The sequence below is a fragment of the Protopterus annectens genome, chromosome 10.part0 (genome assembly GCF_019279795.1).
Source record: "Protopterus annectens isolate FY-2018-M chromosome 10.part0, PAN1.0, whole genome shotgun sequence".
Classification (NCBI taxonomy): domain Eukaryota; kingdom Metazoa; phylum Chordata; order Ceratodontiformes; family Protopteridae; genus Protopterus; species Protopterus annectens.
The window spans coordinates 992,052,325-992,071,146 of NC_056744.1; the positions used below are offsets into that span (position 1 = coordinate 992,052,325).

Here is an 18,822-nt window from a genome sequence, read left to right on the forward strand (position 1 = left end):
ACCATGGCAAAATGTATTTATTAAAATTCCAACGCACTTGTAAAGGCACTAAAAACAAAGGTGAGCACTTTGGGCTTTTAGCCTTCTTCAGATCTGCATTTACAAATCTAGAGCTCAGTTAAATGCTAAAATCATCCAATAAAATTCAAAATGCATCATTACTAACATCATTTCCTACAGAAGTTACATCACCACTGACATAATTTCCTGTGCAGATTTCTCTTCTGTTAATCACATTGGCAAAAAAGAGGCATGCCCAATCAGTGTCCTCATCTTAGCCGATGCCTTCTCAGAATGGGTTTCATAGGTAGCACTTCATTAAGTCCTGGTGCTTTATCTGCCCTCAACTCAGCAATCCATTTAGTTTCTTCAAGTTCAGTTAGACCTTTAAGATCTTCTCTTCTCATATTAGGATCTATTACTTGTAGAGCCATGAAGCAAAAAATATGATCTGTATTCATGCTAATATGTTTATACAAAGCATCAGTGAGAACTTTATGTTTAATAAAGACAGAGACATGGCACCTTTAAATGTGGACAGTGCACGGCTTGCCAGTACTTGTTAACAGGCCAGTATTTCCAACATCCAGTTACAGGAAAGCTATATAAAACCGCAGCATTTGTGAATTGTGCTTCAAAGTACATTATATATGTTGCCAAGTGTATGAAATGTACATGTTTTTACTTTGGCAAAACGAGCTGCCCTTTTAGGGTTAGGATACAGGCACATATAAGGGATATTAAACAAAGTTCTAACCAATGCTTTGTATAAACATATTAGCATGAATACAGGGAATTTGCCAACAGCCATATTTCTCTGCAGTTAACTGTCCCTTCAGCCTTGTGTCCCCAGTCAAATGTACCACAAGGAAATGTCTCGCTGCCTAGGTACCTGAACCCTTAATAAATAAATAATGCATTTTGGAGTATTTGCTTCTTTCACCTGTCATTCAGCCTCTTGTTTTGTTTTCGCTTTGTAGTAGTTCCTAACAGTTACAGGGTTTGCTGGGGTTATTGAGTTGATTTTTTATTTAAAAGGAAACAGATTTGTAGTCTGGTCTCATCAGTGAGGACATGACACTGGGGTGGTGCAGTGCTCTCCCATATTGGTAAGTACCAGGTCCAATATGTTTAAACCTCTAGTGGGTGTGTGCACTGTCCAGTCAAGGGTGTCTGTGTTAATAAAGTCCAGGAATCATTACACCTGTGAATATGAGGCAATGTGTTTCACAGTCTATAGAAGGATAGTTAAAATCTCCCATGAATAGGGTATTTGGTTTAATGATGAGTGTCTCCAGTAAGTCTAGGTATGATCTATAGGATTCTAGAAATATAGAGGGTGATCTGTAGCTTGCTAGTATATGGTATGGGAATTTGTCTATGATGATTTGCATGTGGATAAATTCCAGGGCATCATCTTACTTAACCAATGTAGAGTTATTCCATTTGCTAATATACGCTGAGACTCCTTAACCTTTTGACCCTGTCTGTGCAGCTGATTATGTAAATGTGTGGAAGGTACTGAAGCCTTGCACTGCTGGAAAACTTTCTGTGGCTTTAAACCAAGTCTCAATAATGGCACAGATGTCAATATTCTCCAGAGTGAGGAGAGCTTGAAGGGTGTGAAATTTCTTGTTTAGGCTCATCTCATTAATCAGTAACCCCTTTAGGTTTGTTTGGGTTTTATTTGCTATGTTTGGTTGGTTTGTAAATTTGGCATTGCCTAAAATGGCTCCAAGGGGTTGGATAAACTTTTAGCCAATATTTGGAAGCCTAGGGGAGGTAAATACAGGCCAGTCTTTGCAAAGCAATGTGATCTGTTAACCATGTCTTCCTATGCTGACAAACACTGAATCCTCCTGGAAAGACATCAGAATCTAGGCCAATTATTGAAGTCAATAATCTTTTGTTCGTATTGAGCATCATCCTGGGTGAAGGTAGAATGTTCTTCAATGCAAGGCACATACTTGCCGAAACACATAATCAGAGAGATCAACAATGTTTCTCTTCATACAGTCCAGGGAAGTACATCTCAGGTTGCTAATGCCCACATGGACTACGATAGAATCATACTGGTAACTGTGGTGTTGCAACTTGATTGCATGTGTAAACTGCCAGATCCTGGCTAAAGACAAGCAACTAAGCATCGTCTTATCTTCTCCTAGTTCAGTCAGATGAGTGGGGCATTTGTGTGTTGTACAATGGAGTCTCCTGTGACAAGAGTCCTGGGTAATGTGTTGGCTTGCCTTATAGGCTTTGCTTTTGTGGATCTACTGGGTGTAGGAGTATGTGTGGTGTTAGGTGTTGTTTTTGGTGAGTGCTTTAGAGGTTACTGCTTATAGGTTTAGAAGATCTTTGAGGTTTGGGAAGATTGCCTTTTAGTGCCTCAGCATAGGTTGGTCTATTTGTGTGGTGAACACTATGTGTCATGGATGCAGTGCAGGTGTTCTTGACAACCTTGTTTATATGCAAGATTTTTGCCTCTAGTGAAATTGTGTATGTGCATCTCTTATATACTATGTTTGATTTTTAAAGATTAAATGGTTGTTTATGAACACAAGATAATTGCTACATTATCTCAGGGCACCCGTATCTACCAACCTGACTACAGAGTCATTTGAAAACTGAATATCCATATTGTCTGGACTTGCATTTGGGTGAGATTCTGTTAAGTTGTGGATTGGGTTATACAGAGGTCTCTTTGGGTGGTCACTGCGGTTTGGCACTAGACAAGGTTAGATTGTATTAAGATTTAATAGTAGTGCTGTTTAATGTGCAAATTACCTGTTCTTAGCTTGTCTCCATGCAATGGCTTTGTTTTAGCCACACTAAGTTACAGGTTTCAGTTCTGAGTAAGTTTTATTGACAATTTTACATTCCGTGTGTTTGTGTCTGTACAGGGCACTGCTAACCTCTTGATGTAATAATACCAAGAAAGATTGCTTGTGAGTGTAATGCTACAACAAAACAACTTAAACTCCCTTGACAAGGCAATTTCAAGTATTAGGGACCTTTAGAATGATTTAAAGGAAAAATCAACAAATAAAGAAAATAAAGCAGCAGCACTCAAACAATTAACTGAAGTGCTAAACAATAAAACAAATCTCTTATCTAACAAGGATGGAGCAGGATTAACTCAGGACACCCTCAGTGTGTGGAGAGGGTGACAAGCAGATGGAACCACTGGGAAAATGAGCAGAAGGGAGGGTTACTCATGCGCAATACTTGTTTGCTGGGTAGGCAGTTACTACCGTGTGAGACAAAAGGGCAGTGCCCTGAATTAGAAATAATTGGCTCCCAGCTGGAAACAGATACATTTCCTGGATTGCCTCACCATCTGGACATGGTAGTTAGCATCCTTGAGATCTATACAGCACATCCAGTCATCCTTCCTCAGAAGGGGTGAAATGGACTGAATGGTGACCATCCATAACTTTATCTGTTTTACAAACTGAAATGATTGAGGTCCAGAACTGGCTTTAAGTTCCCTGTCTTCTTTGGAACTAAAACGAACCTGGAATAGACTCAAGATTCTAATAAGTCTGGGGGGACCTTCTAGAGGACTCTTTTCACAACAGTTTTAAGAGTTTTGCTATTGTGAACTCCATCTGATCAGGTGGCACTGTGGGAATGCTTATTTTTTTGAGGAGGGGAGACAAACGGAATAATATAGCCTCAGGTGATTATCCTCAGCACCCAAATATCTAGTGTGGTGGTCTGCCAGGCTTGAGGGTACAGGGATAAGCACCCCTGACTGTCTCCAGAGTGCAGCAGTCAGGCAATTCTTCAGGAGCACTTGAATAATTTCTCAGTAAAAGGACCATGAAATCCCTGATTCTACAGTCCACCTCTGCCCTAGGGTGATGTCCACTGGAATTACTCCTCCATCTGCCTCAGGATGATCTATCTGCAGGAGCATCCTGACTGAAACCTTGAGATTTTTCTTAACCCCCTCTTCTTACCACTCATTTGGCTCCTGGAAAAAGTTCTCTGAAGGGTAGAAAAGCAGATACCAGTGGCAGAAAGAGAATAACCATCCTGCTTTCTCCTGGTGAGAGTTTCATTAACCTTTGGATTGAACAGTGTAGAACCATCAAAGGGGCATTAAGGAAGAATGTTTTGAAGCTTTCCGTAAAGTCATGCAATCACATCCAGGTGTGTTGGCTGATCTCTATGCCAGCTCCTGCTGTTCTCACCATACTATCAGCTGCATTGGAAAGCAGACACATGGATGCATTGGACATCAACTGTAAGGCAGATGGCTGGGAGTCTACTGTATTTGGAAGTCCATCTGTATGTTACCTGAGAGGGACTTGGTGAGTTCCTTAGTCAAGCTCCTCTGGAAGCACTTCATTTTGTCCAGGTAGTTTAGCACTCCTTCTTAGTGGCTTCTGCCACAGTCATGGCATCTACTAGGGACCCTTGCTCCAGTGTGCTGTGTCCTTTGGAGTGATAAAGATTTTATTTGGCATCTTTTTTATTGGCTCTGCCATATCTGGATCGTTCCAAGCCCACTGAGCTCCTAGGTCTATAAGTGCATCAGTAGGTAGTAACAATCAGGAGGTAGAAGGGCCAACTCCAAATGCCTCAAGGAACACAGATTCCTCAAGGTAGGATATATTGGTGGATCAAGCCCCTTTGTTATTTCATCAATTCCAACATTTTCTCAGTCTCCAAATTTTCTTCCTCCAACACCACAACTTTAACTTTGATCACTGCTGTATCTGCACACCATGAATCTGCCATTTCTCAAGCAATATTGTCCTTCATATTGCATCCAGTATTCTCCTCCATATTTCCTTCGATTACAATTTTTGACACAGCATGGAGGAAAAAGAGTAGGGGAAGTTCCTCAGTGTCCTGACCAAATGTCCCTTAGTAAGTATGAACACCACCTCAGTTCTTTGGCCACTGGCTTAGTGGGACTGGTCAATGAAAGTGTAAATAAAAATAAATAAATAAATAAAGAAGGGTTTCAAGAAGTAAATTTTTTTTTGGAATGATAAGGAATTTATTTAAATGAGATAAACTCGGTAGGAAACTCTATATGCCTTTTTTTCACAATGCTAGGAAAAGTCTGGAGTAGAGATCTTTTGTTCTTTCTTGTGCAGTCTTTCTATAGTCCTGTGCTCCAGATGATCCCTCATATTAGTGGCAAAACAGTAAGCTGTTCTCCTGGGAAAAGCGGAAATTCCTTCATATTTTGGGTATTTTAGAAACTGTAATTTGTACCCTTGCTGCTGAAGAATGTTTAGGATCCACTTTTCCCAAGTGATGTTTTTCTAGTTCTGAACAAAAAAGCTTACAGTGCCTCATTATCCTTTCTGGAGCTGGTTACAGCAGAGGACTGGAAGGAAGGGTGGGGGGTTAGGGTGAGTAGCCAAGACAAATCATAGTTGTATCCTCTAGGAATCAGAGCTTTAGTGGCTCCCAGCCTTTTCTTTTGGTTTTGCTTGCCACCCCTTTCTCAATCTCAATTTGCCCTTTTTTCCCCTTCCCAGTTTTATTCCTGTCCTGCTTGGTATAAGGCCAATATTTAACTGGGAAGATTCCACTGAATGCTGGTGCCTGGGATTCATACAGCTGCTTCACAGACTGCAAAGTCTTTAACTGTTTCATGAAGTCTTTGGATCCAAATCCAGCTCCAGACAAGTGACACATGGAGTACCTCAGGGTTCAGTCCTGGGACCACTCTTGTTTGGCTTCTACTTCTCTGAAGTACAGGCCAACACTAAGCGACTCTGGCTAACAATGTTTGCAGATGACTGCAAACTGGGAGCCATTATTGAATCCCCAAATGATGTGGATGCTCTACAAAAGGACCTTACAGAAACAGATGCTTGGTGCCAGAGCCATGGGCTCAAGCTCAATGCCAAGAAATGTATAGTTATCCCCTTTGGTAAAAAATCATGTACCCATGAATTACCATATAGGTGGCAGTACACTAAACACCGAAAGTGTGATAAGAGACTTAGGGACACAGGTGGACAGTGGTCTCACCTTCGATAACCACATAGCCACAACAGTCAGGAAATCCTTCTATGTGGCACACCTCATCACTAAGGGGTTTTCATCCAGAAAAAAAGAGGTTATTGTCCCACTGTACTCATCCCTCATTAGACCCATTATAGAATACAATGCCCCATTTGGTATGCACCTCTCAAGACATCGGCAACAACTGGAAAGGCCGCAGAAATACCTCAGTAAAAGAATCACAGGCCTAAAGCAGATGCCCTACGCTGACCGTCTTAAAAAACTCCAGCTATACTCTGTCGCATATCGTCTACTCAGAGGCGATCTCTGCTTAACATACAAGGCCATGTCAAACCCAGAGCTGTTGGACATGCTACACTTAAAGAAATCCCAATCCCTCAGAGCCATACGCTCCAGGGATCTAAACCTTGTCATCACAATAAACAAAACATGCTGGAGGGATAGGTTCCTGACCCAGAGACTCCCCAGCCTCTGGAATAAATTGCCCATGCATGTCAAGCAGAGTGCCTCTTTGGCCCTCTTTAATAGGAACCTTGACGATTGGATGGGAGAAAGGAAATTCACCCCGGGGATCATGTCAGTCACCCTGCTAGATAGGGGTCCAGGGAAGTAAATAGTGTGGAAAGAAATAGCCAGGGAATTGTTATGGCTAGGCTTGTATAAGCCCTAGGGCTGATAGCCTAGTACCAACCTATGAACCTATGAACCTATACCTTCATCAGGGAGAACAAACAGGGGATTTTTCATCTACTGGAGCATTAAGGAGCTCTGGTTCCACATGGTTTGGCAGGGCTGAATATTCAACTAAGCATATCTCACAATAATATATCCTGTAGATGCTGCAATACATGATGCATCCACAGCATCATATTTGCATTTTTGAGTGCTTGGTAACTTGTACAGACAGGACACATAACTCAAGCAACTCCTGATTAAGATTCTTACCTGAGATCTCACCTTGCCTTACCCCTCAACTTCTCCAGAAAAGACTGCTTTTAAGTATGCATGTGGGTTTGGCAGTTAATGGTTCTGATGGCCAGGGTTAATAGTAGTGTAAACCTTCTGCCTAAATCTGTCAAGCATTCTACACTCCCTGTCATTGGGAATTTGGTTCCAAGATGGTGTCAAGGCAGATCTCTTTCTGGCATCCACGGACACCGCATCTGGATAAGTTAAGAACATTCTTGCAGAGAAATTTGTGTAAATCCATGACCATGTAAAAACAGCCAGCTTTCCTGGGAGCAAAAAAATAGGGAGTGTACCTCCAAGGTTGCATCCACAAATGCATTTTCTAAGACATCCATAACTGGAGGAACAGCAAGTACTCTAGGCTCAGACAGGCTCATGAAAGCTCTTAGACACATATTGGAAATCTTTCTTCATCTTAGGAAGGGTGATCTCAAAGAAGAAATATTCTGGTAGAGAAGCAGAGGATAAGCTGTCTTCTGTCTGACTGTCTGACATAAGTTGCAGCAGAATTAATCTGCCACAAATAGACCATCTTATCTGCCAGAAAATTAGGGGTAGTTGCACCCCCGCCCCAAAGGTGGTTCTACCCTTATCTTCTTAAAAAGGGGTCCAGACACCTCAGGTATTTCCAGGGCTGGCTGCATGGACTTCAGGAAGGACATGAATGTACAGTTTTGTAAGAACTTATCATTATAGTAGATGTCCTACTTATCACTGTTGCTCAATTCACTATGATAGCGATATCATCTTGAAGAGAGCCATACATCTGGCCTTGAGTCTTTCTATGCATTGCACATCAGGCATATGACCTACATACCATGTGTAAAGTGCATAAGTAACAAGCGAGCAACAAATTTTTAGAAATGAATTGCACCAGGAGAACATGAGCATGCCAAGAGTAAGAAGAGAAAGATGGTACATACACATCCAGAGAGAAGGAAAAAGAAGACCACTCAACCACAAGGAGAAGAAAAACCCAACGGGGAAGGAGGGAGGGATGGAATACTGCAGAAATGGCAAGTAGGCCATCTGCTGTTATGATTAAGTTCTTATACAACTGTACTATGGCCTTCCTTAATCACTGTTGCAGTATTCCTTACAATAAGAGAGTACTAGAACCACTGCAAAGGATGGGAGAAGGAGCAGGGAAAAAATACAGTTGTGTACGTAAACTTACCATAGCAGTAGATGTTTGAATGATCCCTACTGCAGTAGCCTTAGCTATAGGGGTTATATCTTGCCAAATGTATAACTTCTGTCCAGCTTCCACAGCTTCAGAGCACTTGTCATGTGTACAAACTGTCTGGCAGCTTGAGCTAAGCTGACTAAAGACAAGTTTGGGTGCCAAGCCCTTCAGAGCTTTCCTACCAATAGAGAGGGAGGCTGAGCTCTGAAAGGACAATTCTAGGTAGAACAAAAAATAAATAGCCACATCCTGGCATAAACAACACACCTAAAAAAAGGGGGGGGGGTGGAATGAGGGAGTGGCTTCTACAGCAGTGATCATTCGGACATCTACTTTTATGGTAAGTTTACTTACACAGCTGTACTATGTTCATCATATTGATCACTGCTGCAGTAACCTTACCTATATGAGTAAACTACTCTAGCTTACTACACTTGAGAGGTGGAAGGAGAAAACTCCAGAAGCCCTTGGAGAATGGATCTTGCAAGGCCTGATCATTATATTGAAAAAGAACGATGTAAACTGAGGGAGGAGACAATATAATGAAAAATAGTAATAATAATAATATTAATAATGTAGAATAATGCAGAATAGTAATAATGACCAGAGAACACTTTAGCATGAACTTACAGTACAATTATATCTGTTATTTACTAGGTCATATAAATATGGGGAAATTCCTCATGATTGGAGACATGCACTTGTTAAATCTGCCAACGGAAAGTGAAGCAGGACAACTTAGAGTCATACAGATATGTAAATTTACTTTCATATTGTGGAAAAATATTGGAGAAGGTTATATTTGATAAATTATTTTCAGAATTGTAAATGCTGAGACTTGAAACCATATATCTGCATATATATGTTGAAAAATAGATCTATTGCCACCTGCTGTTGTATAACAATGTAATAACAGCTATGAATGAAAAACGTGCTGTGATGTAATTTATATAGACTTCAGCACTTGATAAGGTCATACACAAAACACTGGGCAATAAATTAGAACAACTAGGTTAGATGGATAGCTGCATGGCTTACAAATAGGGCATGGCAAGTTTCATACAGCAACTGATCAGGTGAATTTCGAGGTTGCAGTCAGGATGCCCACAGGGCTCTATTCGAGGCTTATATTTGTTTAGGTTGTATCTTTCAGATTTATTTATTTTTCATCTGAGGTGTTCTACAGTCTGTATGCAGATGACTTGAAAATAGGTAAACCAATTACATTTGTTACATATAGGGCATGTCTGCAAAAACGTGAATAAATTGAGCATTTGGGCATAGGAGAATAATATACCAAAAAATACATCAAAAACTAAGCATATGAGATTTGAGAGACATAAATTAAAAGGTGAATACTTAATACAGCACACAATGACTGAAACTGTAGATTCATTTAAGGACCTGGCTATATGGATAGATCCAGCTTTGAGTTTTTTTCTAATCATATCAACCAATTGGTTAATGATAGTTATAGAACTATAGCTTGTACAAAATGATTTATTAGGTATAGGAAATCTCAAATGATGAAGTCATTTATAAAGTATAGGAAATCACAAATGATAAAGTCACTGTTTGTCCCAAGCAAGACTACAGAATAACAATATGGGAAGCTGATAAGAAAACAAGCATGAGTAAACTGGAAAGAGTACAGATGAAATATACTAAGGGCATCCATGGATGTGAAAATTTAAGTTATTATGAAAGACTAAAATATCTGAACTTGCACAGTGTCTCATATAGATATTTAAGAGGAGACTTTAGTCAGGTATACAGGGCATTTAGAGACAATAACCTCTGGGAATGTTTGGAGTTATCTAGAAGTAGTAGAAAAGCATAGGGAACCTATGTAGAAGAATCTATAGGAGTGAGAATTGTACTAATTGGTAGCTGATGCATGGAAATGACTACCAAATTACATTAAAGCAAGCAGTAGTTTAGATATTTTTAAGAACAGCCTGGACACTTATGAGAACAACTGTTTTGGTAAATTGGAAGGTGAGAAGGACAATATTGACTGAGCTTGAAATATTTGTATGTATGTAAGCTGAATGAATTTGTTTCTGTGGATAATTTCAGCATTTATACTCAATTTTAGCAGATGGATCAAGAGACCAAAATATGTCTACAAAAATACTTTATGTCCATATTTAAAAAATGGCATCTTGAGAACTAAATTTGGGGCACACAGACTTACTCATGGGCAGACACAGAAAATATTTAATTAGCATCAACAAATACAATGGAAAATGATGAAATCACAAATTGTTTCCATGCTATATTCTTGTGGCCTCAGTCAAGTTGGAAAGCAATACAGGGAAGACTACAATACAAAGAGAAGCTAGGCTTACAAATGTGCTATACTCTTATACATATCAACCTAAGTTAGTCTGAGTAAGGGAATAGCAAGGTACTCCACTATGGAATATTTGCATTTCACACCCATAATCCCTGCTTTAAACTTGTCTGGTGTGAAGGCTGGGAGGGAAACATTGGGGAATGAAGTATTATATCCTCTACTCACAGGAGGAACAATATGGTTACCACACAATGATTTGTTGCTAAACCACTTCTGACATACAAGATCATAGGATCATAGGAGGTTACTAGGTTAATGGCTATGAAGCCTTTTTAATCCTAGCCATTCATGCCCCGATTTTCCCTATTAGCAATGTCCATGGGCTAGAATAGCTTTGGTAAATGCTTGTGCTTTATGGCATCTACAAATTGCTCCTGCCAATAAGGACCACAGGTGACAAGGCTGTAATGTTAGACATCTGGAGGAAGTGTCAGCAGCTGGTATAGGAGACAAAATAGTCAAAGCAATTATAATGCTGAGGCAGTTAAAATAGTCAGAAGTTATATATCTTATCACTCCCATATTCCAAAGACATGCAGTAGGAGGACTGGGCACTCTAAACTGGCCATAGGTGTGAGTGTGCTTATGAGTGTGAAGTATAGGAGAACTTTAACGGCATGACTAATCACCTGGCACAGTAAACCTTGGCTCTAGATGAATATCGCTGTTGAAGTGACATCCCAACCCCATCTGGAAACATGGGAAAAAGGGGCTTTGGATGGATGTATGGATATAGTTTTATCACTGGTTTTGTATTTTATGTTTCAGTTATTTTCAAGCTGGCATTGACATTCAACAAAACAATTTAGCACTAGATTCACTACAAGCTAAGGTTCCATCTCTTATGGCAAACTGATCCCTGTCTCTCAATTAGGGCTAATGCTTATCTTGATACATGAACCATTGCAGTACAAAGTAAGCTGCAATACAGAGGCCTTCAACTGACTTTGCCTGGTTCTGTACGTGACAGTTCTAGATCAAATCATAATGAGAAAAAAAACAGTCAAGAATAAAACATTATTTAACTGGGAAGTACTATATTCCAATATGAATCAATTATATGTGCAGTTCAGTAAATTTACAAACAATATGTAATTACTGAAATGGGATATTTTAACCTCACAGGCTTCACAATCCTGACTCCTCAACATTCTAAACAGATTAGATGTAAGATTATTTTCTACCTAAATTAATTTAGTAAAACAAAAAATATATTTCTGTATCAGCAGCCTTGTAGCAAATAGAGTTCAATGTGTATGGGAAGAAACTAAATGCAGTTTACCATCTATAGTTAATTTTCTACAGCTGTGAGGAGTAGAATTATTTTTGAAGACTGGGGTGACTTCAAAAACTGTTGAATGAGGACTTTGTTGCACCACAGTGGAGGATTGCTGCAATTATACCAATTCAAAAAAATTGAGGAAAAAGAAAACACTGAAAACTACACTCCAATCAGCATGGAAATTGCTTTAAAAAAATTGACAAAATTCCTATTTTGCGGGGTTATATTACAACAGTATTAGCCACCATAGCTTTACATAAGGGAGATAGTGTCGCACAAACATAGCCTTTTCTTTTTATACCAGTAACTGAGACTATGGACCTAGGTTTACTGGTTGATGCAGTCATACTGGATATGTTCAAATCATTCAGTTCAGTACCAAGTGATTTACTAACTGCGCAAGACACAGTTAAGAAGATAATATTGGATTAAAAACTGAATAACACAAATAATATTTCAAATGACTTATCAAAGAAAATTTCCGAACCATGTATAATATTATTAAGTTTTACCATGGTCATTTCTGAGGCCCAATTGTTTTCATTTTTTTCTTCTGAAGTTAGTAGGGAGAATAAAAGTTGCATTTCAAAATAGATGGAATGCAAAGCAGAAGGTACTGCAACCTGAGTAAATGAGACTATGAACTTGCAAAATGATCTAGATAACTCACATTTATGGGCAATTGTAATGGAATGAAAGTTAATGCTTCAAAAATGTTACATTTTAGTGAATCTAGTATTGAATCCCATATACTATTAATAAGGTTCACTATCAAAATCAAGAAAAACCTATTGACAAATGTTCACATCATCGAACCACAACATCGGAAACCGTCACACCAATTGCTCTGCTTGTCAAAACATTCGAAAGGCAGGAATCGACATTCAGCATCATTATTTATTTTACATTTGTTGACCGGGATAGTCCGACTGGATACATGTCCATTTTCAACAGAGGCCCGGGGAGAAAAGCTCCAAGATAGTCAGAGTCAAAAATATAACAATGTAGACATAATTACAGGTAAGTTATTTACAGAGGTACATGAAAAAACATGAGATAGGCAGTATATTAATTTTTACCATTCACCATCCGTTAAAACAGTATTCACACAGCATACAAATGTATACTGTTTTGCAGGGGGGCAAGACCCCCTCTGCAGCCCCCACACCCCCAGCTAATTAAATATTCTAACTTTGAGATCACACTACTGTGAGGAAATGGGTACTTTTCCCAAACCCCACTGTAGGGCAATCCAACTGAAAACAACAACATTCAAAACTACAAATGCAAGCTACATGTTGACATTTCAGAGTCGACCGGATGTTTGATTGCAATTTTGCCCTTTTGCACCTTTCCCTTGACCTTTTGACTGATGGTAAGTTTCAGAATTTTGATTGCAAAACTATTAATAAATACATATGTTAAAGATAGTTACTTATGAGGCTTTGTGCACTTACGTCGAATCTACTTTTTCACTTTATAGAAATGGTAATATTATCCAAACAAAAGTCTAGGAACCATAAAAGAATCTATTGATATCTGTAACTAAAGGAAATTCCTCAGTGTTATCAATGCAATGCCAGTGGCGGCTGGTGACTTCAAATTAAAGGAGGGCTGCAGGAGACAGCTGAATGGGTGGGGCCAATGGGAAGGAGTGTGGCCAACTAGAAAGGGGTGGAGCTATGTTCAAAACCACAACAACTGGAACTTTAATTAAATATGCTGCCCTGGGTGCCAGACAGTCATTACGAGAGTCCAATCAAGACAAAATGAAGTGTAGAAGAAAAAAAATATTTCAATGCATTGGCTACATGACAACTTACTTAATATCCAGATGGAAACAGGTTGTGAGGCATGAAAAAAATAAATTACTTTTTAAATACATTACTGGAATGCCAGTCAAAATCAAGTATAAAAAAACAAGCAGCACTCAACTCAAACCACTACTCCTTGCACTGCAGTTCTAATTATAATATATATTCAGCTTTATAAAATTACCAAGTAACATGCTGAAAGTAGCATTCTCTGTGATACCCCCACTTGTAAAAATGTTTCTTATCCAGAAGACCTGCTGCCTGACACAACTTTCTACTTGTTTCATGGGGAAGACATGATCAAAGTAAAAAAATGAACAGCAAACAAGAAACAAGCTCAAGATAAATTGCTTAACGGATTCCTGCACAAGTTATGGACCACACATGATAGATTGGCATTCTATTTAGTTTACGGGTAAAGCCTGCAAAGATGACTGCAAGTCTCCAACAAATGTAATGAGCTTCTGAAAATACTGTAATCCTGTCATTTTATTACAAATGCTGTCATATGCATTTCAATACCCAAGGCTTATATATTATCTAGTTATGTAAATATTCTTTGCATGGCAACAACGAAAAGGTTTTCAATGCTGGTAAGTCTTTAACAGTATGCTTATTAAAGCTTACTTGCATCTTACAATCTCCGACAAGCTTACTTGATCGTCATTAAATCATTACTACTTAAACAGAGCAACATGGCACTGTGACAGCATGCATTTCCTGAATAATAAGAAGCATAAATCAACAGTATAAAAATATGACAGAAAACCAGAACATTCTGCAAAATCAAGGACAGATAAAAAGCCACAGTCGTACTTGTGGTCTACCTTGGATGGGGGAATACTCTGCACACTTACACTGCATAACTGCTCCTTGCCTTCCTTGGACACATCCAGAGCCACTACAATGGGGAGTGGGATGCACAAGTATGTCACAATTTGAAATGTCTCTGGCTGACGGTGATGGTTCTGACACTCATACCTCTCAAATTCAGAGCAAGAAATCTGGACAAAGCCATACACAGAACTAGAAGTGTGACACAGGCCCAAAAATAAGGACAATTTTTAAATATTGCTCTTATTAACTTAGATAATAGAACAGTAGTAGGTCTTGCATTAGTACAAATTATCTGAAGGGTATGAAATCTGAAACTCAAATGTCTGCCATTATTTTCTAACTTCAATCTTTAATGACTTGCCACTAATTTGCCAGAAAACCACAAGTTTATGAAAAACAGACCAAAAATGTGATGCAAAAATATAAAGTTGCCAAACGATACAGCTGGGAACCTGTCAAAAAAGGGACAACTTTTTAATATTAACAGTGTTAACTTGAGCAGCTAACAAAATAAGAGCATCTACATGCATTTCTGAAATAAAAGTAATCTATAACTCTGATCATTACAGTTATATATAATTGTAAACCCTCCACGTTTTCTTCCAAAATTGCCATTTTGAGGAGGGATTATTAGGGGAGAGCAACATTTTGAGCCAAAATTGGGGACAATTGAGAGGTTTGGATATTCCTAATTCTACAAAGTGATTTGCACGTACCTCTCAACATCTTAATGCAGGAAATCTGGACAAGGCCAAATATATTGGGGAAACATACAAACACTACTAAAAATTGCTCTTGTATAAACTTAATACAGTTGATAGAATAAGAGGTCTTGCATTAGCATGCATTTTTCTGAAGGTTATGACGTCTGAAACTCAATGTCTGTCATTTAGTGACTTCATTCCTAAATGATTTGCTAGAAAACCACAAATTTATGAGTAACAAACCAAAAATAAGAAGCAAATATGTATTCATTTGGCAAAAATATGGACAACTGAGAGGTATAGTTCAACAGGGGCTGTCTGAGCTTGCTACCCTCCCCCGCCTCACAAAATCATGGTCGAATGGAACCTCCCCCCTGCAGCCATTCCAATGTCCCATTCCTTGGTTATTTTGCCCCATTTACCATAAACACTGTAATGTGCATACTGCTTTACTTCTGCGATGATTTAGATTTCATTTGAAAGTTTTATTTTTTATTTTACAGCACAAACCCTAATAGATATCTGTTAAACAAAGCAATGCAGTCTCACAATGAAAATAGACTTAGCATTAAAACTTCTCTGCCCTTGAAACTCACATGCATTGAAACAGCATTGAAACCCACATTCAAAGAAAATACATTTTGCTAGTGGCAGATAAAGATTAACTTTGGGTTGTTTTCAAAATCACAGGCCCCTTGAACATGAAACATACACATGCTCTTTGATACACCTTCCTGACTGTATTACATTATATTCCTTGTACAATACAGTACAGTTGTTAGAGGGCATTTTAAATGTATTGTTTTGAACATTTTTCCAGTAAACAATGATACAAAATGCATGCACCAATGACAAAACTGCCCAATTCAGAACATTTCCAGCATAAAAAGTCTACTCAACCTTCTATAGTCCACCAGTATCAGTAAATATGCATAATCTCTGAAGTAGTAAAATCCACATTGAAGAAATCTGTAACTAATAAAGAGGTTGCTGTTAGCAAACAACTTTATATGTCTTTGTTTCATCTACAAATAAAGTGCCTGTTGCCCTTGAAGAATAAATTGCCTATGCTGCATGCATTAAAAAAATGATACGCTAGTAATACCGCAGTAGGGAATGGATGGCAAACTGATAACAGGTTCATAGTTACTAGGTATCTTTGCCTAAAAGGACTGTAGCATTCACCCCCTTTACAACACAGTATCAGCAATGCATCTATTTACTGTGGGAGTAGAACCAACAGCCTTCTGCATCAAAAGCCAGTACACTACCTGTTGTGCTATTAACAATGCAAGCAGACTTAGCATAAGCAGCAGTAAATTGTGTTCCCCTGCAGCTCTCAGCTCCTTGTAAAATCTACTCAACACTCAGCTGTATCTCTAAACTTTGCAGCACAAGAAATCTGGAAAAAGCCAAAATTTATTGGAGGGGACAAAAGGCCAAATACCAGGGACACATTTTAAACATTACTTGTATAATGTTGGAAAGTTGCTAGAATAAAATGCTGTGTTACCACCATACATTTCACTGCCACGTCTTGAACCCAGGGGACCCTGTGCAAAACAATCAGAGAAACATACCACTATGCCAAAGCAGCTAAAACAGAGGAAGACAAACTTAAATGGCTACCATTTAGTGAATTCAGCTCTCACCATAGATGTCAACCTCTTAGCAAAAAAAACACCTGAAAAAATAATATAATAATGTGGGAATACAGCTGCCAAACATATTCAGTGAATTCAGTTCTCACCATAGCTCTCAATCTCTTAGCAAAAAACATGTGGACAAAGCCAGTAATGGGGGAATACAACCCCCAAACATTCAGTGAATTCAGTTCTCACCATAGCTCTCAACCTTAGCACAAAATACCTGGACGAGGCCAATAATGGGGGAATGCAGTCCCAAAAATATGGGCAAATTTCAAATATCCATGTTATAAACTTAGACAATTGCTAGAATAAAAGGTTGTTTTACCATGTACTTTCTGAAGAATATGAAGTCTGAAATTCAAATGTCTGTTATTTTTAAACATTTGTTAACCAGGAAACTAGTCTGACTTGGAACAAAACAAAGCCAATTTTCATCAGAACAGGGAGAAACACTCCAGAAACATCTTTGTAAGAGATGGGAGGACATGCAGACTCCACACAGAAGGCACCCCAGCCAAGAATCAAATCAGAGGACCTGTAGCTGTCAGGCAACAATGCTACCAGTGCACCACTGCACTACAAACTTTTGCAAGGAAAACTGAAGATACAGAAACCACAGATTTTATAAGGAACAGAACAAATATGAGGCAAAAATCTGCAATTTTTTACAAATAGTGGTGGGTAGGGAATTCAGGTCCTTGCTACCTACATCCAAGGTACAGGGTTCAAGCTTGAGTATCTATACCCACCACTATGTGTTAACAGGGGCATTTCACACACACACTCGACCAACTTCAGTGCTTCAAACTCAACTTACCTCTCTCCTGATTGGTCCTGTCTGCAGATCAAGCAGTCTGGAGCTCCTCTGTTCTGTGCAGTTGTCTACTGCACAGATTCCTGGGCATCTGCGGGGCAGAAAACACCTTCCCTGTATCTGGACTGCTAACTCAGGCAGTCAGAGTTCGCACAGATTCCTGGGCATCTGTGGGGCAGTCTGAGTGTGTCTGCGCATGTGCGGAAGTTCTGGTACTTGTAAATTTTTTTTTAATTTTATGTTTCACAATTTATTTTTATTTTTTTTGTTTCTAGGTGGGAGGGCTGCAGTCCTGCAGTCCAATAGCACGAGCCGCCCCTGTGCAATGCTCAGTTTTGTCAATGCAATGCTCAGTTTTGTGGCTCCATTCTATTTTTTTTTTTTTACAATGAAAATAAATGGAATGTCTAAGCTTCCATTCAAGGACATACTTCAAAGATAATAATTGTATTCTGTTAGATACAAACAGTTAAAAAGTGATGCATTATCAATGTACAACAAAATCATGATATTGTAAGAGCATAATATAATATGAATCACCACCAAGAGAAACATAATACTAGAAATAGAAGCCATACAGTTGATATAAGTAAATAAACGGTTAGGCAATTTAAAATCTTAACAGGTTAGGAAGGTTAAAGAACAGACTCACACACTACATTAGAAAAATAATCTATTCTGATAATTTAAAAATGAATTAGATAGCTCATATAATTAATGATACTGAATCTTTGTAAATGTTTAGCTCAGTTATCTAATAATGCATGCTCATATAAAGTATTTTTCCTGGATAAATCATGCAAATAAGTTACAAACAATTATTTTGCATACAATATATGTTGAAGTACTGACCTGATAGTTATCAGGGACATGGCCTTTTAAAATGTAATTTATATCATCAAGACATAGGCCTGCTCCTTTTGTTTCTTCAAGACCCATTGTATCACACAGCACAATTGGAAGTGGCTTCCCTTCTCTTCCTGCTCTTATAGAATATGTCTTGAACTGTAAATTAAAAGTAAATCACTGCCATATCTGGTATTGTTAAAATAACAGATTCAAATTCAACAATAAACATCAGATATGCTATGTCTTTTAAGTAGTGACCTATTTGTTAAGCTTAAAAAGCATAGCTCAGTTTAACTTCAGTATTATAATAACTATAAGAAGTAAACATTTTAGTCACACATCCTCTTGTTCAGAGTATGAGCCAA

The 18,822-nt window shown here is 38.5% G+C and overlaps 1 protein-coding gene across 1 annotated transcript in view; it reads right to left on the reverse strand.

Annotated features, from left to right (window-relative positions):
• Positions 1 to 18,822, reverse strand: part of LOC122812818 (interferon-induced protein 44-like) — a 453,365-nt gene that overhangs the window by 212,987 nt on the left and 221,556 nt on the right. The window contains exon 4 of the mRNA XM_044084871.1: positions 18,461 to 18,613. Coding sequence (XP_043940806.1) covers positions 18,461 to 18,613 — 153 coding nt within the window. The remainder of the gene's footprint in view (positions 1 to 18,460; positions 18,614 to 18,822) is intronic.